The sequence below is a fragment of the Diabrotica virgifera genome, chromosome 5, assembly GCF_917563875.1.
Source record: "Diabrotica virgifera virgifera chromosome 5, PGI_DIABVI_V3a".
Taxonomy (NCBI): Eukaryota; Metazoa; Arthropoda; class Insecta; order Coleoptera; family Chrysomelidae; genus Diabrotica; species Diabrotica virgifera.
Window position 1 is genome coordinate 28,576,197 of NC_065447.1, and position 26,282 is coordinate 28,602,478.

The 26,282-nt window shown below is 32.4% G+C and overlaps 1 protein-coding gene across 1 annotated transcript; it reads left to right on the forward strand.

Moving 5' to 3' along the window:
* The first annotated feature begins 7,017 nt into the window (after positions 1-7,017).
* Positions 7,018-23,010, forward strand: LOC114334717 (myo-inositol 2-dehydrogenase). The gene is made up of 8 exons (XM_028284820.1): positions 7,018-7,226; positions 8,588-8,664; positions 9,196-9,364; positions 12,174-12,353; positions 14,394-14,521; positions 14,580-14,803; positions 21,827-21,995; positions 22,817-23,010. The coding sequence occupies exons 1-8, from the start codon at positions 7,144-7,146 to the stop codon at positions 22,942-22,944; spliced, it is 1,158 nt and encodes a 385-aa protein (XP_028140621.1). The 5' UTR covers positions 7,018-7,143; the 3' UTR covers positions 22,945-23,010.
* The last annotated feature ends 3,272 nt before the right edge of the window (positions 23,011-26,282 follow it).

Sequence of the window (26,282 nt, forward strand, 5' to 3'; positions counted from 1 at the left end):
GTATACCAGTAACAAAAGAATAGGCTGGAAATGGACGAAGGTAAACAAATCAAAGGAACAGAGTACAAGTATTTAGGCTTCATAATATCAAACAAAGGAACAAATGAAGAAGATAATATAAAACATAGGCTAGGACAAACAAGAGACTGCATATGAAAATTTTGAAAATTAATCTGGAATTAACCTGCTACGGCAAGAAGAAAAGCAGACAAAAAACCGTTGGATCAACAGAATAACAGAGTGGAGCTCGATAGGAAGAAGAAAGAAAGGCAGACCCGAAGATCTTTCAGAGGTGAAGTGGACGAAGCAATGGAAAGAAGAAATCTGCAGGAAGGGGACAGGCAAAACAGAAAGAACTTCAGAGAACGGTTGAGTGAAGGAATACACTGAAAACTGTGGAAATTAGAACGGATACAGGGTGTTTTTAAATAATTGCGACAAACTTTGAGGGATAATTCTACATGAAAAAATGATGACAGTTTACTCTATAAACGTATGTCCGTAAATGTTTTGTTTCCGAGAAACGAGGTATTGTAATTTTTCTAACAAACTGACGATTTAATGATGTTTCAAATAAAAAATCATTTTGGAATTCCTCTTCCAATTTGTGACAAAAAATTACCCTTTTTTCATACGACGACGTGCCGTTTTTTTATGAAAAAATTAAAACATCTTAACGTTTACAAAGTATTCGAAATAGATTTCTATACACTCATATGAAGAAGAACTTGTCATTCCTAATTCATACATACCCAGATTGGTAGAAAAAAATTTTTAAAAGAAGAAATAAATCACTTTACTATGAAAGAATAGGTAAATTTAATTACTAAGGCTGATGAGAATAATATATTTGAAAGTCACTTCAAATGTTAAAAATTCTCGTCGTTTACCTCATGACCTCATGTGCAATAAGTAGGATTTCTGACCATAAATTTAATTATTCATTTATTTTTTTTATTACGTGGATCGCTACTTACCGAAATTTATGTAACGGAAAAATAATAAAAATTTATTAATTCCACAAACAATATTTTTTACAAAACTTTTTTTATTCCACTTTAAAGCATACGCAAATTGCGTGTTAATTCAAATTTACAGAAAGACCAAATTATTTAACCAAAGAGTTTTACGACATAAGCGCCAGTAGGTATTATAGTATCACTGACTATTCATAATTTTGTTGATAATTTAAAATTTGATCTTCTTCCATTTTTAAAGTAGATTGTTGACATACGTGATACCTACGTGACAAATGACCCAAAAAAATGAACAATCTTTTTAGATCGTAAAAAGAATTTGTCTGCATTAATTTTGTATGAGTGATAAAAACCATAACACTTCTTAGGTTGCATTATTTTTATTAGTGAGCTTTGGTTTTAGTCTATTAATCTTTTTTTTTGAGTTGTGAATTCTGACTATAGATAGAAATATTTTTCTGATAAATAATATTATAATTATTCAAAAATTGTCATAGAAAAAGTGTTCAACGTTAATATGTAAAATAAAAAAAAGAATGAATGAAAAAAAAATATATTTATATCGGCGTCCTTCAAAATTTGGCGCCCCGGGCGGTCGCCAGCTCGCCCGCCCCTTTATCCGGCGCTAATATGATATACTATGTAAACCAATTTCTGGCTATTCTGGCAGTAAGGAACCCACTCACCAAATCAAAACTTTTGATTTTTTTGATCAGATCAAGAACCTGGCAAAAGTCTATTTAATATGACTGCCGGGTCATGAAGAGGTGCATAGGAATGAGGGAATGAGCAAATCTGTTAGCAAAACAAGGCTAGCGAGAACTTAAAGATGCTACGAGAGACGAGTTTCAGAAATGGAGAGCCACTCAAGAACAAATCCAGGCTAAAAAATAATCAAGAATATTGATAAAAAACTCTCTAATAATTTGATGAACCTCAATAAACGAAATATCAAAATGGTCACTGAAATGGTGACTGAACATTTCCGATTGCCATTGATATATCTTTATTAGGGTACACGACAATTACACCGAACTCATTAGACCGAAAAGCACTTTACCGAAACCTCACTAGACCGAACAGCATTAGACCGAAATGGTAAATAAATTTAAAAATATTGCAGTAAATTATGCTAAGATTTTGTATATCTGGATTTTTGTTTATTGTATTTTTTTTGTATTATTTTATATATAGACTGTGTAAATTGTTACTCTGTACAGTCTGATATGAAATAATTTTCATCCGTTAAACAAATTAGTGAAGGTAAAAATAAATTAAGGGTAGAGTGACGTTAACACCATTTTAACTGTTTATAATAACCATCCAAATAACATTTAGTTGTAATTACATTAGTCTTATCTCTTTTACTGCGACAAGTAAAAAGAACTGCTTTTCGGTCTTCTGCTGTTCGGTCTAGTGAGGTTTCGATAAAGTGCTTTTCGGTCTAATGAGTTCGGTCTACTGCTTTCGGTCTAATGATTTCGGTCTCTTTACAGTAAACCCTTTATTAGATGTATCATTACATTAAGATATATCGATGTAAAATTTTCCTTTGCCATCCCTAGAATATGTAAGTAGATCCAAACTGATATAACGCGAGTGGCAACACAGTGATAAATAGAAAAATATATTTCGAGATATTTAGGGGAGTGCATATAGATTTTTACGTCGGAAAAAATCCAACAAGATAGAAGTTTTTGTAATTTCATTAAGAAATGTTTAATAAACAACATATCAAAAAGTTCTACTCGAGAAGTGGGTGCTTCATTTTTTATTAAACAAATGAACTGCGAAATTAGATGTTTTTTTTAAATAACTCCGAAAATATAAATTTTAGAAAAAACTGACTTAACCAGTAAAAAATTCAGGAAATTTTACAAAAAAAAATCGTATATAATGAATTTTCTAAAACTAAGTCTGTATCATCCATAATTTTTTATTTATAACGCTAGAGTCACCCTTCTCACAAAGATTGGCGCACTGTAAACTAGCGTACGGCGAAGTGCACGGTTGAGTTATTTTAATGTAATTCTTTAACTAATGGATCAAATGAAATTTTACAAATTGAACATGAAAGAAGAATAATTAAGCTATCTTATGGTTATAATAAAAAAAATAAAATATATGGGCGTAAGTACGGTGGGGGCGTAAAATGAGCCTTACATGAATTTTGTTTAAAAATTATTTAAAAATGTATAACTATTACAATTTTTCTTATAAAACCCTCCATTTTGCCCAACTCACCTTTCAATCACCTTACTAAATGATGTTTCATTCAAAAAAATCTCAAAAATTTAATTCAAATGATTGACGTTTCAAAAAATGTAATTTTTGAAATCTTCGTAGTTTTACAGAATTACCACCAGTTTAAGACGGTATTACTGAAGTTTGAATAAATCTATTACAGTTTTATAAGTGCTTTTTTAAAGGTTAGGATGTAATATTTAAAATAAAGTAAATTACTTTACTTTAGAAATAAAGTAGACTATTTCTTTTTGAGAAAATTAAGAAAGATAACAAAAAGTAATACAAAAACCGAAAGTTACCATCTAAAAAATGTTTATACAAAGTGGTCAAAACTTTTTCTGCAAAACTTACCTAAAATACATTTAATAATAAGCTTCAACAATAATAAATGTTCAGCAAAAAAATGTTTTTAAGCTCTTATACAGTATGTCTGCGTAACTTGGAACCTATTGATAACTTTTTTATTACCAGTTTTACGAAAAAAGTTATTCCTTATAAAATACTCTGCATCGTATATAATCTAAGATGCAATCATTAAATATCAAGTTTAATTAATTTTATACGAGGTATGTCAAAAAATATGAATTTCACTTAAGAGTAAAGTACCGTTACATTTCACAATATCAAAAATTGTTATTAAGAAAAGTTGTTTGGGATTAAAAAAATTGTTTTAGTGTTCAATTACATGCTTCTAAATAAAATATTGTGAATAATAAAGGCACTTAACTCTTAAGAAAAATTCACATTTTTTACATACCTCGTATAAAATTAAAAAAGTTTGATATCTGATGGTTGTATCTTAGATTTTAGACTAGGGAGAGCATTTTATGAAGAATAACTTTTTTTCGTAAAAGTGATAATAAAATAGTTATCATAATTGTAATAAAATTATGATGAGTATCCGTAATTTGAGAAAAAATTCAAAATATTTTTTTCGATTAGAATGATGTAATTGTATATTTAAACATAGTTTTTAATTTCAAACAACTTTTCATAATAGCATTTTCTGATATTCTGGAATATAAAGGTACTTTACTCTTTAACGAAATTCATATTTTTGACATAACTCGTATAAAATTGATCAAATTTGATATCTGATGGTTGAATTTTAGATTTTTGACTATCCAGAGCATTTTATGAAGAATAACTTTTTTTCGTAAAATTGATAATAAAAAAGTTTTCCGTGTGGATCCTAGCTACGCAGACATACTGTATAAGAGCTTCTGTATAAGAATTTTCAAATTGCAATGCCATATTCGGATTCAGCATAATCAAAAACAAAATAAAAACATATTTGATCAAAGCAAGATGATGAATTTAACGATATTTTTAAAATTATTTATACAAAACAATTGTTATTGTTTAAACAATTAATAAACAATTAGAGGCCAAATCTGCGAGTAGAACTTTTTACTTTAACATGTATATAAACTAACAAAAAAAGTTTTAGAAAAATATAAGCTTGTTTGAATTTTTCCGAAACAATGCATTCTCGTTCTAATTGCACTCCCTTAATTATGCAATTTATAAAATGCAATATATTTATCAATTTTAGTTTAAATATTAACGTCTAAAATATATGTTGATTCATAGTAATTTGCGTAAAATTGCTGACCTTAACTTCTTTGTGATACAACTAGATACGTACTCTTTTTAATTATAGTGTAGGAAACAAAGGTTGAACCTTGCAAAATGGACACAAGTCCGGTTTTATTTTTTTTCTGGTATATCAAGGGGTGCTTATTATAAGACTAACTTTTTCTGAAAAAATTTCGCCCCGGAACCTCCCTTTTCACCCCTTTAAAGGGGGTAATTTGTGGTTTTTGCGGAACGTAGCCCTTCCTGTAACTTTTACAAAAAATTTCTTTTATAGAAATATGAAGAGGACTATATTTTCTACGATTTATTTCCAACATCATCTCTCTATCATCCACCGTTTAGCGGGGGTGGCGCCCTAAATTTGACAAGTTTTTAAAAAAGATGTTTTTAAAAAAAATATATTTTTCCCTAACTGTAACGGAAATTAAGAAGAAATCCTGCGGCAATTATTCACAAATAATTGACTGATTTTTTGGTATAGGTTTTACTTAAGGATAATTGCCCTTTTTTTAATTACAGGGTGTTACATTTTAAAAAACCTCTTTTTATACCATCTGAACCGTTTATGCTAGAGTAAAAAGACTTTCAGCGATTACCCATGTACTGGTGCTATTTACAAATTTGTATAATGCACCCCCATTTTTTCCGCGGAACCACCCCAAAAAAAAGAAGAATTAATAAATAAATTGATTTTCTTGGAATCCTTCACACACAATGCCCTTTATTAATATGCTTCATACATCATTTTGTGGACGTTATTATTACCCATGCATGGACACCAAAAGCAATTTCCTAGTGCGACCCCTTAAGCAAAAAAAAAATAAATAAAATGGGGGGTTGAAATTTTTTTTTTGTTTTTTGCTTTTTGATCCATATGGGCATATGCTTCATCAATAGTGCTTTTCAAAAATATATATGGTTATTGCAACATCTCTGCGAAAACCACCCCTATCCTTGAAAATGTACTGCAGAAACTACCCCTATCCCTTGGCGAGCATGTTTTTACGATTTTCTCATTACCTATGTATTATTTTTAAACAAAACTTATACAAGGTTAAAGACCACTATTTACTCTAAAAATTATGTCCCATTCATTTTTTCGTATAAGCAACGGTTACGGCACAGTGGCGCCGTACTCTTAAAAGGTGGTAACTCTTAAAAGCTTGCTGGATAAGGTATAGGGGTAGTTTCTGCAGTATATTTTCAAGGATAGGGGTGGTTTGCGCAGGGATGTTGCAATAACCATATATATTTTTGAAAAGCACTATTGATGAAGCATATGCCCATATGGATCAAAAAGCAAAAAACAAAAAAAAAAATTTAACCCCCCATTTTATTTATTGTTTTTGGCTACAAGGGTTGCACTAGGAAATCGCGTTTAGTGTCCATGCATGGGTAATAATAACTTGCACAAAATGATATATGAAGCATATTAATGAAGGGCATTGTGTGTGAAGGATTCCAAGAAAATCACTTTATTTATTAATTCTTCTTCTTTTTTGGGTGGTTCCGGGGAAAAAATGGGGGTGCATTATACAAATTTGTAAATAACACCAGTACATGGGTAATCGCTGAAAGTCTTTTTACTCTAGCATAAACGGTTCAGATGGTATAAAAAGGGGTTTTTTAAAATGTAACACCCTGTAATTAAAAAAAGGGCAATTACCCTTAAGTGAAACCTATACAAAAAAATCAATCATATATTTGTGAATAATCTCCGTAGCATTTCTTTTTAATTTCCGTTACAGTTAGCGAAAAATATATTTTTTCTAAAAACATCTTTTTTAAAAACTTGTCAACTTTGGGGCGCCACACTTGCTAAACGGTGGATGATAGAGAGATGCTGTCGGAAATAAATCGTAGAAAATATAGTCCTCTTCATATTTCTATAAAAGAAATTTTTTGTAAAAGGTACAGGAAGGGCTACGTTCTGCAAAAACCATAAATTACCCCCTTTAAAGGGGTGAAAAGGGAGGTTCCGGGGCGAAATTTTTTCAGAAAAAGTTAGTCTTATAATAAGCACCCCTTGATATGCCAGAAAAAAAATAAAACCGGACTTGTGTCCATTTTGCAAGGTTCAACCTCTGTTTCCTACACTATTAAAGTGATATTATAATTTATTATATAACACAAATTGCTTACTGATATTTGCGCGAATATCTTTATTATGTTTGTTGCTATAATAGGATCAAAAAAAATATTAGGGGGCACAAAAAATCATCTATATTTAATCAGTAATATTACACAATATATCTATATTAAAACCGTTACTACTAATTAAACATCCAAAGTAATACTAATAGTGTTACAACAGCGTAAAATGGCTACGAACCAATTTAAGTTACCTTCACCATATACTAGAACACAATTATCTCCACCAGAAGAAGATGAAGTTTATAATAAGTGAGTATTTTTACTTTAGTCTGGGCTGATTATCGGAGAATAGGCCATTTTTGGGAAAAGGTATTTACCAGCAATTTTATTACTGGAATCGAAACTTATGATTGTATACATATATTAATAATATAGATATGCAAAGTCCGCAGATAGTGTGCTACTTTTTTTATAAACAAAATGGCGCCCGAAAATCGTGTTTTTTCAATTTTTGCTATATAACTCCAAAGATTTTAACTTTAGACCAAAAACACTCAAATAAAAATTCACTGCAATTAAATTCTGCATAGAGACGTGTTTTTTCCGATTTACTTCGATGAAAACTTTCCCCGGAAAAAGCGGGTTTTCCCAAAAAAATCTTTAATTTTCAACTAAACTTTTAGATAAGTGGTTGTTAATCAATAATTAAATAACTTGGTAAAGTAAAAGCTCTTTCTGTATATATTATAATTCCAGAAGCCGATGGAAATTTAATGAACAGTTTAGCAACAATTGAAATGTTAATTAAATATTTACGGTCGCATCTAGACAATTACATACAATTAATTTTAGAGCGAAGGTGTGCGTCGCCGTCGTCTGCTAGGAAAGCATGTATGACAAAATATTTTATTTTTACATTGTAATAATTGATTATGACCTCTGAGTACATGTCAAATAAATATGTCAAGTGTTCTTTTAATGAATATTTTGATTCGCTATGTATGTTTATTGTATTGTTCATAATCCGCATAAGTCCAATTTTCCAAATTTTTGTTACATATTTTTTTGCGTCTCATAGTCTCTAAGCATATACCCGCACTACTATATTCCCTAAAATGACACTCAATCCTAATTGCAAGACGCAAGAGTCTTGCAGGCTTAGTCTTGTTCTTGCTCAAGTCTTGCACAGTCAGTCTTGGTCTTGGGCTTGCTAAAATAAAGCGGTCTTGGTCTTGGTCTTGGTCTTGCGAAAACGCAAGAACAAGACCAAGACTGCAAGACCAATTGGGCAACACTAGTATGGATCTGTACGCCCCAGGCGCCTCTAATGCCTTTCTGGGTTTCTCGATAAGTATGAGATTTGCTGTTTTCAGACTTCCAGGGAACTCTTGCCTTCTTAGCAGGTTGCTCATAATATCCTGTACTTCTGGCACCTTCTCCTCGATGATACTTTTACTGGCTCGGGTGCTATCCTATCAGGTTCGGGCGCTTTTCCTGCTTTGAGAGTTTAAGTAGAAGACAAGCGGTCTGCTGCTATCCTGTTGCAATTCCCTTGGTATCTTGGTAATAGCCTGGCTCAAGGCTAACCACCAGATTAAAATGATTTCTTCATTTTTTATTAAAACAGTTTTGGTACATTATATATTATAATTGTTACATATATTTTACAGCCATATCAAAACTGCACAGTTTGCTGATAGTGAATGCCGAGAATTCGGCGTAGCCATATTCGGCATAGGCAGAGCGGGTAAGTATTTTATTTATTTTATTTTATTTCATTTAGGGGGGTAGGCGCAAAATCTTGGTCCATTGATATTTAAATGCATCCTTTTTTTTTCGCATCCTGAGAAAACTAATAAATATTTTGGAAAAATTTTAACGCAGAATGAAAGATTGCAATATTACCGAGGGCCGAGAGTTCCTATGAATAAACAAAATGTTTCTTTTGAATGAAATATTTGAAATTAAAAATCACACTAAATTTCTCCCCTGTAACTTAAAATAAACATTAGAGAACTTTTAAGCGACTTTCGGCCCTCGGTAATATCTTTCATTGTGCGTTTAAATTTTTCAAAGATACTAATTAGTTTTCTCGGGATTCGAAAAAAATGAATGAATTTAAAAAGCATTGGACCAAGATTTTGCGCCTACCCCCTTAATTTTTTGTGACAAATTTTTATTTCATCTCTATATCGGTCTCATAAATTATTTTAATGTTTGAAAGGTATCTTTTTTTCTGTGAAATTTAAAATACAGAATATTATATTATTGTTTTTAGGCACCATTCATTTATTAAATCTAATAGGAAATAGAAGAGCTAATATCTTATACATCGTGGACGATGATGTTAAGAAATTAGAAAACATAAAACAAAGTTATAAAAGATGTTTGGGTGAAACCTCCTTTTTAACAAGCAAAGATAGGAATAAAGTTTTTGTAGATTCAAAGTAAGTGTTCTAATCTTAAAATAAGTTATTTGACAACCCTGAGTAATACTTCTTTCTACCTATATCAACCCCTACTCAAGTAAATATCTTGGAAAATGAAAATGGAAAATAAAATCTACCGATTGACTGTTGACTCCCGCAGACAACAGACATGGAAATATATCTATCTGATTCCTCCTCTCGAAGTGAACAGATGTGAACCGATCTCTCTTAATTTGGTTCTGGAAAAACATAGACGCTCTGTTTTACAGTTGAGTCCACGAGTCTTTACCTGTGCGTCATTAATACCTGGCGAGATAAAACACATACTTTTTATCTAGCATCATTGTCTTCCACGCATGAAACTAATGACGAATCAGCTGCCGCCTGCTATTAAGTAAAAACACATGTTATTTTTATGAACGATCTAGACTCAGTGCATTGAAAAGAGATAGGTCCAAAGAAAGACGATTGGGGATGTTTCACATATTTTAAGTACAATTTCTGACGTTTTGGTTTGTTTACTTTTGAGGCTGTCAGTTAGTTGAATTTTTGCTGTTATTTTGTCGAATTTTTGCATTTTGAAATTTTTTATAGTATACAAACAGTTGTTTTCACAACTAATTTTATATTGGAGTTACAAATTGTATGATAAGTTTATGGTATTTTACGATAAATTTTGACAACGTACAAAGCTAACCTCACTGTTGACACAGTTAAGGAATGCTTGTGTTTAATGTTCCGCCAATGTGAATAAAATAACAAAAAGAAAGTATTTTATTGAATTTTTTATAAATTGTTTATTTATCTATTAATCAATGATAATAGAAGAATTTATTAAGCTACTTCAAATGTAGCTGTAATTATGCAGCAAAATTAAAGCAAAACTTAAATTTGACATTCTATTCATTTGATAACTTCAAATTTTATACTATAACCCGTGATCGAAATAATACCCACTTTTTGTCATTTGCTGTTGCGTTTAGTTGATTTCCGACATGTATGTATGTATCGGTTTTAGAACGTCTTTCGACGTTGTCCGATGCCTAACTTCCACGTCCTTCTATCATCCCATTGGCCCTCTCTAAGATCCCTTGCACTCATTGCTTTGGTTACTCCTTCTTTCCATGTCTTTTTGGGTCCTCCTCGTTTTTTGCGGTTTGGTGGTACCCACTGCATGATCTTTTTGGGCAATCTTGTGTCTTCCATTCTTTGAACATGACCATACCAAATCAACTGTTTCCTCTCAATGTCTGTTGTTAAGTAGCCATCTATTCCAATTCGTCGTCTTACTTCCTCATTTCGAACTCTTTCCCTACGGGACATACCTAACGATCTTCTCAACACATCCATTTCTACAGCTTCTAATTTTTTCCTGTTGTTCTCGGTTATTCTCCAAGTTTCTGCTCCGTAAAGTAGGCTGCTTTTAATAAGTGTTTCATAGATATTGTATTTTCGCTGTATTCCTATTTCGGAGCTCCAAAGTATTCCATTTAGGCAGCCAATTGTTCTTCTAGCTTGTGTTACCCTTTTCTTTATTTCCTCATCGTCTTTTCCCGTTCTATCGAAGATTACTCCCAGGTACGTGTATTCACTACAGGATGTGATTTGTTTATTATCCTCTAGTTCGATATTGGTAACTCAGCTCCTATGGGTAGGTATTTAGTTTTTTCTACATTAATTTCCAAGCCCCACTGTTCATATTCCTCCTTTAGTTTTCTTGCCATATACTATAGGTCGTCTTTATCATTAGCTATATTCACTTGGTCATCAGCAAATTGTAAGGTATATAAACAAACCTCTCCGAGGTCTATACCCATACTGTGGCATTTACATTTCCACTGGTTTAGTGCTTTTGCAACATATATCTTGAACAAAGTTGGTGAAATACAGCAGCCCTGGCGCAGACCCTTGTTAACTATGAACTTTTTAGATAGTGTGTTGCCAATTTTTACTTGTGATGTAGAATTTTCATATAGATTTTTTAAGGCGTTCACTAGAGTGTAGCTGATGTTAGTTTCTTGTAGTGATTTCCACAATTTAGTCACAGGAACGCTGTCGTATGCTTTACGGAGGTCAACAAACATGAGATGGGTCTCTTGATTGGTTGCTGATTTTTTCAATTAATTGTTTTAGGCAGAAGACATTATCTGTGCAAGTCCTTCCAGCGCGGAAACCAGCCTGTTCTTCTTCTTGTTCCCTATACTCCATCTCAATGAGGTTTATAAGAATGCGCCCGTACACCCGGCTTAGTGTACTAGTTACCGATATTCCTCTGTAATTTGAGCAATCCAGCTTATTTCCTTTTTTATGAATGGAAGAAATATAAGCTAATTTCCATAAACTGGGTGGTGTGACACCGTTTATATATTTGTTCATACACCAAGTAAGTGCTTGAAAGAGTTTATCTGTGCCACATTTTATTAATTCGGCAGGAATATTTTCTGGCTCTGGAGCTCTACCATTTTTTAGTTCATTTACAGCTTTCTTCACCATATCAACTCCCACTACTATCTCTTCGCCTTCAACGATTACTTCTGTTGGTGATTGGGTGGTATATTCGGCTCTACTTTCTGTTAGCACACTCTCGTAGTATTCTTTCCATTTTTCTGTTGATATTAACTGAATAGAATGTTAGTTAGTCTATTCAGTCAATTTCCGACATTTCCAACTTATTTCGTATGCTTTAAATGATGACGCACGGGAAAAGACTCGTGGACTCAACTGTACTTCCGGTTTTATATACATGCCTTAATTGTCAAGTACCTATGTATCAAAACTTTATTCTGTTTACTGGACTAATTTATTAAATTTATGAAACTTATTTTAGGGTTGATTTTGTAATTTGTGCCTCACCTACTTATACACATGAAGTCATAGTGAGAGGCGCACTAGAACATCACAAAGCTGTTTTCTGTGAAAAACCTGTAGCTGTTACCGTCGAAGAAACCAAAGCTATAATTGATTTATCTAAAAAAGTTAATACGCCCTTACTCAGCGCATTTAACAGGTACGTATCATCATTTACATAGTAAAAAATTCTTATGGTTTGACTACAACAGCAAAAGGTAATGCTTTTTGCTATTTTAGTTAGCTTAAAACGGCCTACACACGGCCTGACGCTACCATCCGATACGATTGAACTCCCCGCTACGATTGTCCATGTTAGGGTGACCTCTACACACATCCTAACTATACTTCCTGATTATCTCTGTTGCTACACACATTCTGACCATTACTACAGTTAGTCTGTCGTGCTATCAAGTAATATTATCATACCATTCATTTTTATCCTATTCTTTCACGATTTTTGATGTAAATTTTAAAGAACCGCTTGGATTGACATGAAATTTGGCAAACGCATAGCTAACATGTCAAAGAAAAAAAGTTATATGGTGCCGATGTGTGCTTTTGCCATGGGAGTGAGTTTCACCCCATCTTGGGGGTGAAAAAATATATGTCTAAGATAAGTCCCGAAATGGATAGACTGACTAATTTTAAGCAACTTTTGTTCTATAGAGTTTTTCACCAAATCAATACTTTTCGAGTTATTTGCAAGTGAATATGTTCATTTTTCAACAAAATAACCACGTTTTTAGACGGGTTTTCGCAAATAACTCAAAACGTAAGCATTTTGTCCAAAAAAATATTCTTAGCAAAACTAAAGCCTATCAAAAAGTGAAAAAAACGGTGTATATATTAGGTCTTTATACCTATCAAAAGCAGAATTATAGGTAATGAAATATAGGTTCATATTCGAAAAATTCCAAATAGAATAATTCAATGTGAAATATCCAAATAATGTAGCATTCTTGGGGAAAACACATTACAACTTTTTTAAAGTGTTTAAAAAAGCTTTATTTCTGTTTTTATAAAAAAAGATTTCTAGCATCAAATCTAAGCAAGTTAAGCTAACAATAAAGTTGATCCCTTTTGTTTTGGCAAAAAATATCAGGAAATCAGGCAAAAATTGTTAGAGATACCAAAAATCTTAAACAATAAAAAAAGTCAGCTTTACTTTTCTGAATATTTTGTATTTTTCTGTTTTTTTGTAAGACAAAAATTGGTTAAGATTCGGTGTCTCTAAATTTGCATACACTCGTGATAAGTGACTCGTTCAAGCCCTTTTAACTACAGCTCTTTCGAAAATAAGGTATTTGAACCGATGAAACTTACAGATCATATGATCAATACGTACGCGAGTAAAAAACTTGTGAAGTGGTAACAATTAAGTTCATTTGAAATGCTAATTAGGGGGTGATTTTCCCGATCTCTTACCAAAAAAAGGGACCAACTTTATTTTGAGCGTAACTTGTTTACTTTTGACGCTAAAAAATTTTTTACAAAAAAAATAGGCATTTTTTAAACACTTTAAAAAAGTTAAAATGAGTTTTCCCCAAAAAAGTGCTTCGTTTTTTGGTTATGGCACGTTAAAATATTCGATTTGGAATTTGACGAATATGAACCTATTTTTCATTAGCTATAACTCTGCTTCTGCTTGGTCTATTGACCTAATATATACACTATATTTTTCACATTTCTTTGTGCTATATTTTTTATCGGAATTTTTTTCTCGACCAAATACTTACTTTTTGAGTTATTTGCGAAAAACCGTCTGAAAACGTGGTTATTTTGTAGAAAAATATTCACTCGCAAATAACTCAAAAAGTATTATTTTGGTGAAAAAGTTTATAGAACAAAAGTTGCTTAGAATTAGTAATTTTATCCATTTCCGGGCTTATTTCAAACATATATTTTTCATCCCCAAAAGGGGTGAAACTCACCCCTAGGGCAAAAGCACACATCGGCACAATATCACTTTTTTCTTTGACTTGTTAGCTATGTGTATGCCAAATTTCATGTCAATCCAAGCGGCTCTTTAAAATTTAAAGGTTTTGCAGTATTTTACCTTAAAGAACGTAGGTACTATAATCATAAAGTATGTTTTATACCCTGCTGCTAATTTGTTAACTTTGGTTCAAAAAGCCTACGTTATCACAAAAAATTTAATTTGAAGAAATTAGCAAAGTAAAACTTGATTATTTTTTAGGAGATTTGACGACTCATACTCCAAAATAAAAGAAAAAGTAAGGCAAGGAGAAGTGGGCAAAGTATTAACAGTAAAAGTTTGTAGCAGGGATTCTCCATTGCCTTCCATAGATTATCTTAAAACATCAGGTAAGTTTAGAATTAGATATACATATTTGCCAAGTTTCTATATATAATCTTGTTTTAGATGGGATATTTAGGGACTGCTCTGTTCACGACATCGACCAAATCGTTTCTGTTCTCGGAGAATATCCAAACAAGGTGTCTGTTTTCGCTCATGCAAATATTCCAGAAATACGCACCATCAATGACGTTGACACTGTTAGTATCATAATGGCATTCGATAGCGGAGCACTTGGTATAATTGATTTGAGTAGACAGTGTGTCTATGGATATGACCAGCGATTGGAGGTAATTAAATAAATTAGTTATACTCCAATAAAATGTTACATTTTTTAAGCCATACCTTGCATTTGTTGGAGGAGTCAATTTTATTTCTTTAATGTGTAGGGGGGATCAGTAGAAGCTTAAGCTCAAGTTTTTGGGGTCGCCACCCTTGTCCCCCGGCCGCCATCTTGGAAATGGGGTGCAAAGGGGTTTTGCGTTATATCTCGTAAACTACCACCCCTACGGAAAATCTAATTGAACATAAAATGTAGCAAATTAAATTTTCTACAATTTTGTTTCTATTACTTTTTATCGTCAAGTTACCAACAAAAAAGATATAAACAAAAATATGTAAAAAAAAATTAACAAGTTTAATTTTGGAGGTTATAACTTTTTCAGTTCATTCAGCAATTTTGTAGAGGGTTTTTCAGTGAACAATTTTCACTATAAAGTTGTTTAATTCTATTTATTTGTATAGGTTTTACAGCGCTTCAAACTTGACCAGATTCTCGAATGTTCATAGGGATACAATAAAAACAAAAGTTAAGCTTACTTTTCTATTTATATATATTTTTTATTCATACAATTTATTATGATTTTAACATTCCTATGCTATTATTAATCTGTTTTTGACCTTTCTCCCCACTATAAAACTTATAACCCTAAGCATATATAGAAAAGGCCCAAGAAGTTGTTTGAGGACAAATTCGCCGGTTCAGAAGAAGAATGACGCAACCGCAAAATGCAAAATTCTTAAGAAGAGCAAAAAACGAATTTTTGATATCACAATCATAAATCATGATCAAAATTAGCCATTCACCACACTGTGGTCAGGATCTCTAGATATAAGCGTTTTTTGGGATATGCCGCTTGTTTATGAAGTAACGTACCTTTTTTCCTATTGTATATTTTGACTTAAAGTTTTCCAAAAAACTTCTTCATGAATTATGTTTTATTGTTGTGTTGGTTAAAATTATAAACTAAAAAGTTTGTCACTCAACTTTTTTAAGTAAACAAACGTAACGAAATATGATGACAAAATGTTTAAAAACTAACAACTCCTTTTTTAATATGTTTAAACATTTTGGACAAATTTAATTGTTATCTACATATACCCTATTCCACGAACATACGCCTGTTTTGGATTACTTCGACAACGAATATTTTACTGTGCAAAATAAGAAGAACGAAAGTAAATTGCAAATTACATTGTTGTTTATTGGAATAAATATTAGCGCCATTTACTTTCGTACTTCTTATGTTGCAGAGTAAAATATTCGTTGTCGAAGTAATCCAAAACAGGCGTATGTTCGTGGAATGGCCCATACCTCAAAGATGACACAGTAAAATTTTCAAAAGGAAATATTTACAGCGACCAAAGATACAGCGAGGTAAATTTGAAAAATCATCAAAATTGATTTTCGGAATTTTTGTATAAAATTTGATTTTTGAACATGTTCCACCAAATCTAGATAAAAATAAACTACATATTCGGATTCGGCGACCTCGAAAACATAAAATAGACCACAATTGGTCATTCACCTTAAATTTGATTTTCGTGGTCGGCATAACGATTGCTGCCGCTCGACTAATATAAACTATTTTTTTTTTATTGTATTCCTAGGAGAATTCGAAAGTCTAGTCAAGATTGGAGCGCTGTAAAACTTAGATAATAAATAAAATTAAACAACTTTATAGTGAAAATTGTTTATTGAAAAAATCTCTACAAAATCGCTATGATGGTATTTTATTGTGAAACGAACGGAAAATAGTTATTTTCCTAACAAGTGCAGAAAGTCATTCTTTTCCGCACGCGACTGCAGTTTGCCGAACGACGCGAAGCGGGAGTTCGGCAAGCAGTCGAGTGCGGAAAAAAGACTTTCTGCAAGAGTTAGGAACAATATTTTTTCTAAGAGTCTTTAAAAAATTACCAAATCTTAATCAATTAATTTAATTAATATGAAAATTCCACACCTGTAATTTTGAACCAATCAAAATACGTTATTTTGACAGATCACCATGGCAACGGAGGTATTTTATCGGAAATTTTTTGCTCGTGGGGTACCCAACAGCGAATTATAGTGGAAATTTTTTGACGTTTACAATAACAGAACATTTTTGACAGACTGGTTTTTATTTGTTTACATAATTTAGTTTTGATTCATTTTAGTTACAAAGCTAAGATGTTTTCTATATTCTTCGGACACCTCCTCTCTTCTTAATGGCGAAAATGCAGGACTTTGAATGTTTTCAATTTAGTTTCTATGTCTAATAAAATATATATATATATATATATACAGTGCTGTTTTTGTAACAATAGAAGGTTCCAATACGCTTAGGTTCCGGTACGCAATGTTCCTGGGGGTCTGGGGATTGTTCATAAGGGGGGTCCACCCCGGGAAAACTTTTTAAATTTATCCTTAATAATGGCGGTTTAAAGCTATTTGGGAGCAAGGGAAAAATTCAGGAATTTGTCTATAATTTTGTTGATTTTTTTATTTTTTGTCCCAAGAGGTGCCGGTACGGCGTACCGGCGCGTACCGTCACAAAAACAGCACTGTATATATATATATATATATATATATATATATATATATATATATATATATATATATATATATATATATATATATATATATAATATTTAGACACTAATTTATTTACCTTTTTCCCATTCAGTACTTTCAATTTTGCGTAGTTTAGTTTTAAAAACGCCAAAAAATAATTTTCTATCACTTGTAGTTACTCAAAACTTATGTAAAATTGAAGAATATACTATTTTCTATCTTGAAATGGTATTCCCATGCAACTACAATGAGTAGAAATTACGAATTTGAAAGCCTAAATAATTGCTGACAAAGCTATGGCGCGCTATTAATCTGTTCATGCAGCTTTGGATTTTCAAATGCAAATTTGGTGTGGAATTTTCTTACCGAATACCACGCGAAGTCAAATTAATATCCGGAAATTTTTTTTTGATCATGAATATTTTTAGAAAATTTCCCTCGTCTGCGACTCAGGAAATTTTCAAAATATTCATGATCTCAAAAAAATTTCCGGAAATAATTTGACCTCTAGTGGTATTACTAGTGAAAATACATACACAAATGAATTCTTTGACAAGGTTGTCAAAACCAAACTTTCAATATAATTAGTTAGCATGACGACGATCTTGGCTTCCATGACGATGATTCAAAACGACTGTTATTATCTACCGATTTGACTTTCGAATATTATGTCAAAATAATTTCATTTCATCGAATTGTCGCGTTAATTTCATTAAAACAGGAACACAATAAGATATATTTGAAATAAATTAGTAAATAATATCTAAATATTAGTTTATTGCATGTATTATAATTACTTTAAGGCCATATTAACATATCTAAATTAACACGCGTGCGGAAAAGGTGCGAAAAAGTAACACGCGTGCGGAAAATGAAACTTTCTAAACTAAAATGCGTGCGCGAAAGTAGACATTTTTGCACGCTCGTAGAAAAAAGTTATAACCTCCAAAAGGAAACGTCTTACAAAATTTTCTCATATTTTTGTTTATAACTTTTTTGTTGGTCACTTGACGATAAAAAGTAATAGATAGAAAATTGTAGAAAATTTAATTTGCTACATTTTATGTGTAATTAAATTTTCTGTAGGATTGCTAGTTTAGGAGATACAGCGCGAAAGCTCTTTACACCCCTTTTTCCAATATGGCGGCCGGGGGAAAAGGGTGGCGACCCCAAAAACTTGAACTTAAGCTTATACTGAACCCCCCTACACATTAAAAAAATAAAATTGACTCCTCTAAAAAGTGCAACCCTAAATGTAACATTTCAATGGACTATTACAATGTTTGTTCAATTGAAACCTATCTTTGTTCCAGAAAAATAAATTAAGGCACATATTTCATTGTTTTACTAACCGATGTATACCACATTAAAGAATTCTTGTGCCCGTTGCTTTAAGAATTTTTTTACAGCGTTTTGTACTTCTTCATCAAACTACAACCAATTATCTCTTAACTCCCTTTTCAGTGGCTCTTCTTCTTCTGGTTCCAATCGGTTTCGGATGTTGAAAATCATATTGGCAATTATAACCTTGCTCGCTGCGGCTCAAAACAGTTTCGTTGAGGTTTCCTTAAACCATGTTCTCAAATTCCGCAGCCATGATATTCTCCTTCTACCGGGTCCACGCTTATCTTTAACTTTACCTTGCAATATGGACTGCAGCAGATAGTAACGGTGCTGATTTCTCATGACGTGTCCCAGATACTGCAGTTTTATGCATTTGATGGTAATCACAATCTCCGGTTCCTTCTTCATTGTTCCAAGGACTTCCTTGCTCGTGATCCTTGCTGTCCAGGATATTCTCAGCATTCTTCTGTAAAGCCACATCTCAAATTCTTTAAGTTTTTTAATAGTGGTGTCTGTAAGCGTCCATGCCTCCAATCTGTACAATAATATAGAGAAAACATAACATCTAAGTTGTTCAGTGGCTCAATATGTAAAAATTGCAAAGCGATAAATCAGAACTAATGGGTGGATGCTCTAATATCCAACTTTTCTTTCGGTCTAGATTTTCTTTCTACCTATTTTAGCAACAGGAAACCAAGCATTGTTGTTTAGAATACTGCCACCACGTCAGAGATTCCCTGTACATTTTTTCTTCTTATTGCTTAATGGAGCTTGTCCAAAGTTTCATAACTGAGGTTTGCTTTAATATGCACTCTAGATTCTGTAAACACTATGAGCAAGAGTCCTTCATGGTCAAAAAAATCTTGACATTACTTTGTTGGTGGCGGATAAATTTGCGTATTTCCATTCATCGATGGAACTGGATGGTTCAAAATGATGACACCAAGATTTAGCCCAATAAATGACCATTGGGGAGTGTAATTTCCAGGGGCAACTCCGAATTAGATGAAAATTTGGATTTAGGTTCTACTTACCCTCCACTTCAAAGTTGAATTTGTGCCGTTGGTTGCTTTTACTTGGGGGGTGACATTTACCCCTTCTCGGGGGGTGAAAAAGGCGTGTTTAAAGTAAGGCCGGAAATGGACAAATTGACTTATTTTAAGCACCTTTTGTTCTATAAAGTTTTTTACGTAAGTCAATACTTTTCGAGTATTCGCGATTAAAAAATGTTGATTTTTTGACAAAAAAACTACGTTTTCAGACCGTTTTTCCCAAATAACTCAAAAAGTAAATATTTTATCGAAAAAAATATCTTTAGAAAAACGAAAAAAATGGTGTACCAGTAAAGTCTACAAATTGATTAGAAGCAAAGTTGTAGCTCATGAAAAATACGTTCTTATTCGTCTAATTCCAAATCGAATAATTCAACGCGAAATCACCGAAGAAAGAAGCGTTTTTCGGGAAAACCTTATTAACATTTTTAAAGTATGGAAAAAATCTTATTATTTGTTTTTTACAAAAGTTTACAGCATCAAAAATAAAAGAGTTACGCTGAAAAAAATTGGCCCCTTTTTTTGGTAAAAAAAATCGTGAAAAACTCCCTATATTTAGCACCCCAAATGAAATTAATCGTTTGGCTTTACCATCTATTTTAACTATATGTGTGTTGTTTATATGATCTGTAAGTGTGATTGGTTTGAAGAGCTTATTTTTGAAAACATTTGGTTTTATAGTAAAAAAAAATTTTCTAAAAATTTTTGAAAAATTTCATTTTTTCAAAATAACTTAAAAAGTATTAGTGATAAGAAAAATATTAAAGAGTAAAAAAATGTAGCTTTTGCTATTATAAATATGCCAGTTTTATTTTGTTTCTCCGTAAGACAAAAATTGGTTAAGATATGGCTGTTCAAAATTTGCATACACTCGTGATTAGTGACCCATTCAAGCTTTCTTAATTATAACCCTTTCAAAAATAAACACCTTAAACCGGTGAGACTGACAGATCATATAAAAAATAGATAGGTAAGTAAATTGTTTGTAAAGCGGTAGCGATTAATTTCATTTGGGGAGCTAAACACGGCGAGATTTTCATGATTTTTTACAAAAAAGAGGGCCATCTTTATTTTGAGCGTAACTAGCTTATTGTTAATGCTAAAACTTTTGTTAATAATTAAAACGAAGCTTTTTATAAACACTTTAAAAAAGTTGAAATGGGTTTTTTCCAAAAAGTGCTTAATTTTTCGGTGATTTCACTTTGAAATATTCGATTTGGAATTAGACGAATAAGAACGTTTTTTATAAGCTACACATTTGCTAAGGATATTTTTTTCGATAAAATATTTACTTTTTGAGTTATTTGCGAAAAACCGTTTGAAAACGTAGTTTTTTTGTTAAAAAATCAACATTTTCAATGGCAAATAACTCGAAAAGTATTGACTTAAGTAAAAAACTCTATAAAACAAAAGTTGCTTAAAATCAGTCAATTTATCCATTTCCGGTCTTATCTTGAACGTATGTTTTTTCACCCCCGAGAAGGGGTGACTGTCACCCCCCAAGTAAAAGCAACCAACGGCACAATTTCAATTTTGAAGTGGAGGGTAAGTAGAACCTAAATCCAAATTTTCATGCAATTCGAAGTTGCCCCTGAAAATTACACGGTATCGCCGAATTTCCCGTTCATTTACTGGGCTAATTAGTCGCCAGCAATTATTGCCACAAGAAAGTCATTACTTTTTTGCCTATATTCTCTGAGATGTTGCAAAAATAAATACATTCGAAAGTTCTTTTTGCCCTTTGACAAAAGGCATGGAATCCATTGCGCACAAACTTTTCAAACTTTCTGAAATTCTGATGTAATTCGACGATTTTCCCTAACCAAATCTTCCACACATGCCATTCTCCTGTCTATTAATATAAACAAATAACGTCGAAATAGAACAAAAACGAACATCTACATCATTCGAATCTTACTCGGTCTTGAACTTTGGCACTCCCTTCGAAATTCTTGAATAAACTCCCTTCGAATGTCACTCGGTCATTCGAGGAAATGGTGTACAAATACCAAATATTCTTATTAAAGATGTTTAAGCATAACAATTTGTTAATATAAATCATTAAAAATTTATTTTCGTGGCAGGTGTTTGGTGAGAAAGGTATGATCAAAGCTGAAAATAAATGTCCAATGCAAAATCTCGAAGAATATAAACTAGAGATGACAAAGAAAACTCCGATTTTTTACAGTTTTGCATCGAGATATCAACAGGCTTACAAAAAAGAACTGGAACATTTCATGGATGTACTAGAAGGTAAGTTTTTTTAATATTTATCTTCTGAAACGATTTTAATTCTTCAAATTTATAATTAATTTAAAACACTTAATTAATGTAGTTAATTTTAAGTGTTTAAATTAATTACACTAACACATTTTATTTTTACTATGATTTATAAAAATAATATACACCGTATTCAAGCGCCATAACTAAAATAATTAATGCTTGAGCGTTTAAAGTTATAGGATTATATAAATATATATTTTCATTATGTTCTGGAATCATTAAAGCCGGCCCATAGCTCGACGCATAGATCTCTCGATTCTTCCATCCTTGACGCAAACAGTCGAACTGGTTTCGGCGTCAGACGGCCGGATAGGAGAGAGCAGCGTAACATCGCCCCCTCCTTAAGAGATGGTTCCTCCTGAAACCTTGTCGGGACTGGAACTGTATGCTGGTATCGGCAACTGGATCCTTTCTTACAACTCCTAGTTGTAAAAAAGTGACATAAGACGGTTTTTGCTCCTTACTAATACCCATAATGTTATTTCATCGATATACGTATATCAGTTTTCGTTCTTTATTGAATATCTTCTTCATTATTTATTTTTTTGTCTACTCTTATGGAGATCGTGAATCTTTGGAACGTTAATACTTATACTACGCTTTGCATCTCTTACAAAATATCTTAGACATATAACGGATGACAGTTAAGAGAGTCGTTGACAATTAAGATATGAATTATCACATCAGAGTGAAATGTTACTAACGTGACTTTAAAAACGACAGAAAGATCATTTTTTGTTACCTACTGCACTACTTGAAATAACGGCTTCATCTATTTTTTTTTGTTTTAGGAAAAGACAAACTTCTTATAACTGGACAGGATTTATTAAATGTTTTCAAAATTGCTATAGCGTGTGAAAATTCTTGGAAAACTGGTCAAACTGTACCGTTAATATGGAGCAAGGCGGAGTTACAATAAATCATTTAATAGAAGTGTGTAAAATGGAAATATTTTATTTTTTTAAATATACATTTGTTTTCCTAAGTTTTGTATTTACTACTTTTCTTTTATTTTCTTTTAGTTATCGACTATTTAAGTAACGTTCTTGGCGTATTAGGTTTTGTCGGCCTGGAATTGAAACAATTTTATTTTCTCGTCATTTAATATTTAGCCACCTGATTGTGAATATAATATGCAGACTGAAAAATTAGTTGAAATACATATAAAACGATAGAAAAATGCTAAACGAGTTGATTTGTATACATAAAATGAAGTTTAAGTAGCAGGTAGATACATGGTAGATCAATTTAAATTAAATATATTGTAGAATATTACAGTAAATATTACTCAATTGATATTTGCTTTATAATTTGTTACATTTTTTTGTGGTTATGTAACGCATTTCAAAAACCAGCCTTTTGTGTAATTATTTGCTATTTTTAGAATTTGCACATTATTATAGTCAAACTTATCACTAGTTGTGGAAATATTCGACAACAACGCATGTATTTTTACCTTTATGAGAGTCACTGTTGCGCTGGTAATGCGTTGTTGCCATTGGCTTGTCTGTCCAATACAGCAACTCTCGCTCTCTACATCCAGTAGTTTATAGATTGTATTATTGGTGTACCATACCGGTGTCTTGTCTTTAATATGAGAAGACGAACTTTTGTTATTAATACACCTATACCTGTCAATTATTAAGGCGGAGATACACATCCGCGCCGTGTGAGCGCCGGGCTTTCGTGGCGCGGTTAATGTTCGTTAAAATTTTTCATTTTGACGAACCTTCCGCGATCCAGAGGAAACTTACGAACTTAGTATTAAATGTGGGTGCCTACATTGGATCCGTTTTTCTCCGATCAGATCAGATCCGATATCGGCCGACGTCGTGAGTAGCTTCTCCTATTCTGATCGAGAAGTGTTTGGTTTCCTTCCAATTGGTTTCAAGTTGAGTTGCAAGTTGGTTGCAAGTTGGTTGTAAGTTGGTTGCAAGATGGTTGCAAGTTGGTTGCAAGTTGGGAGTTGCAAGCTAACATGTTTAAATATATTCAATGTCATCATCTCATATTCATTTTCCACGGTAAACATCAATAAGTTTGATATTTCCTTCCGACCCCTCCATTACTAACAAATATTCAACTCAGGCGCCCCAAAACCAACAAACCACTCGCAAACCCGTCCAAATACATATTGCGAACCATCAAAGCATTTGTTGAAAAGCCGACAGAAGTTAGATCGTGGTGCGCCGTGTGCGAGCCGTTTGTGTGTCACTTGAAAACACGTACTAATCTAACAAATATACTGCGCGCGAGCGTCTCGCACAACGAGCAGAGCGCATATGTATACCCGCCTTTACGTTCAATTCGTATATGGTTTGGAGATGACTATAATTATTTTATTTGTTAGTTTTCCAGCGAAGGCTAATTTTTTGTATTTAAAATCTATATTAATGATCCATCATAGTAGTGTGAGCTGTAAATTAATTGCTTTAGTAATATCTTTGGTTAACCGTTGTTAACAGTGATTTCAAATAATTTTCTAAGAATTTCCAAAATATACTGCATCAGTGAGATTTCCAAAGTCTGCTTTAAACCATCCCAAAAACAGAAATTCAGTACAGTCCTTACCATGAAAAATAGAATACTCCATAGTGTGTGACTATTTTTTTCTGAGATTCAAATATTTAAAAACGGTGCGGTAATATTTAAAAACGGTATATTGAAATACGGTATTTTTTAACCAATGTAAGAGAAAAATCTGTTCTTTTTGTATTTTAATGTAACAGAAAAACAGACTGCCGACCATCGAAAACAGTCACTGACGAGAGATAACAAAATTTAAAATGAAATTTTAAAATTTAATATATGTTTATTTTTTGTTATATTATCAAGCCGCCAAATGAAAAATAAAAAATATTTGAATTCATAATTGATACCGAGCTATGTTCTTTATGTATGATTATAATAAAAAACAGCTATCGGATGACCAGTAAGGATCTGCGAAAAAACGTCTATTTTTGGATGTGAGAGGTGGCATTCGGATTTTTGCAGATAAAGTTAGGTGACACCTTCAGTAATAATAATTGACTTATGCTTACCGTGACCATATGTACTTATTTAAGTAGGACAGTACTTATTTTTAAATATTGTCCTAATGTACTTTAAAACCTTTCTAAGGACACGCGAATGTACTTATTTTTTCTAAAAAATGAATATTTTTTTCTTTTACTACTTTTAAACAAATTTCTTTGTATACTGTTCCAGGTATTGCAGCTTTTGTGTCTTGATGGTTTCCAATATTTCCATTCTTTTGTTGACTCTTCTCATGACTTCATTGTTTGTTACAGACTCGGTCCATGCTATCTTCAGGTACCTTCACCCACAGTTCAAATGCTTCCAACTTTTTAGTAGTCGACGTGTTAATTGACCATGCTTCTATCCCGTGAAGCAGAGTCGAGAAAATATAACACTTTGCCAGCCTAACTCTCAAGTCTTAATTATTTCAGTTCTCTTGCACAAACTACCTTTCTTATTTTATTGAAGTTGGTTCTTGCCTTCTCTTTTCGAACTTTGATTTCTTTGGAGTAATCGTTTGTGTGATTAATTATTGTGCCAAGATAGTTGTAGTTTTCAACTTGTTCTAAAGTTTTACCTTTAATTGTCAGGCTTTTATCATTATTTTGGGTTTTTGTTATCCTCATAAATTTAGTTTTCTTGATGTTTACTGATAATCCATATTGTTCTCCATACTCAACTATCTTGTTCATTAGCTATTGGAGGTCTTGGAGGTTGTCCGCTATTACGATAGTGTCGTCAGCATATCTAATGTTGTTAATTGGCGTTCCATTTAGGTACCTTTATTCCTGCTATTTCTCCCTCAAGGACTTTTTCATAATTTCTTCAGAGTTAGTAGTAGTGACAATACACATCCCTGTCGTAATCCTCTTTAATTTCGAACTGTTCTGATGTGTGTTCCTTAATGCGTAAGTGTGCCTGCTGTTTATAATATAGATTTGTTATAATTCAAAGGTCATTGTATTGTAATTGTTTTGCTTTGAGGACGTCCATTAGCTCTTTGTCGCGGACTTTATCGAAAGCCTTGTTGAAATCTATGAAACAGACGTACATATCCTGGTTCACATCCAAGCATCTCTGGATTAGTAGTGTAAATCCAAAGTGGTTTTCTTCAATATCCATATCAAGTGTTTGGTAAATGCGTTTCTGAATGATCTTTAAAAACATTTTAAGTGTGTGAGACATCAGGCTTATGGTGCGGTGGTCGTACACAAAACTTCACTGCACAAGTGAAACATT

Coding starts and splice junctions, on each gene's coding strand:
- LOC114334717 (XM_028284820.1), top strand. CDS start 7,144: ATGGCTACGAACCAATTTAAGTTACCTTCACCATATACTAGAACACAA. Junction 12,354..14,393: donor TTACTCAGCGCATTTAACAG/GTACGTATCATC, acceptor ATTATTTTTTAG/GAGATTTGACGACTCATACT. Junction 21,996..22,816: donor TTTCATGGATGTACTAGAAG/GTAAGTTTTTTT, acceptor TTTTTGTTTTAG/GAAAAGACAAACTTCTTATA.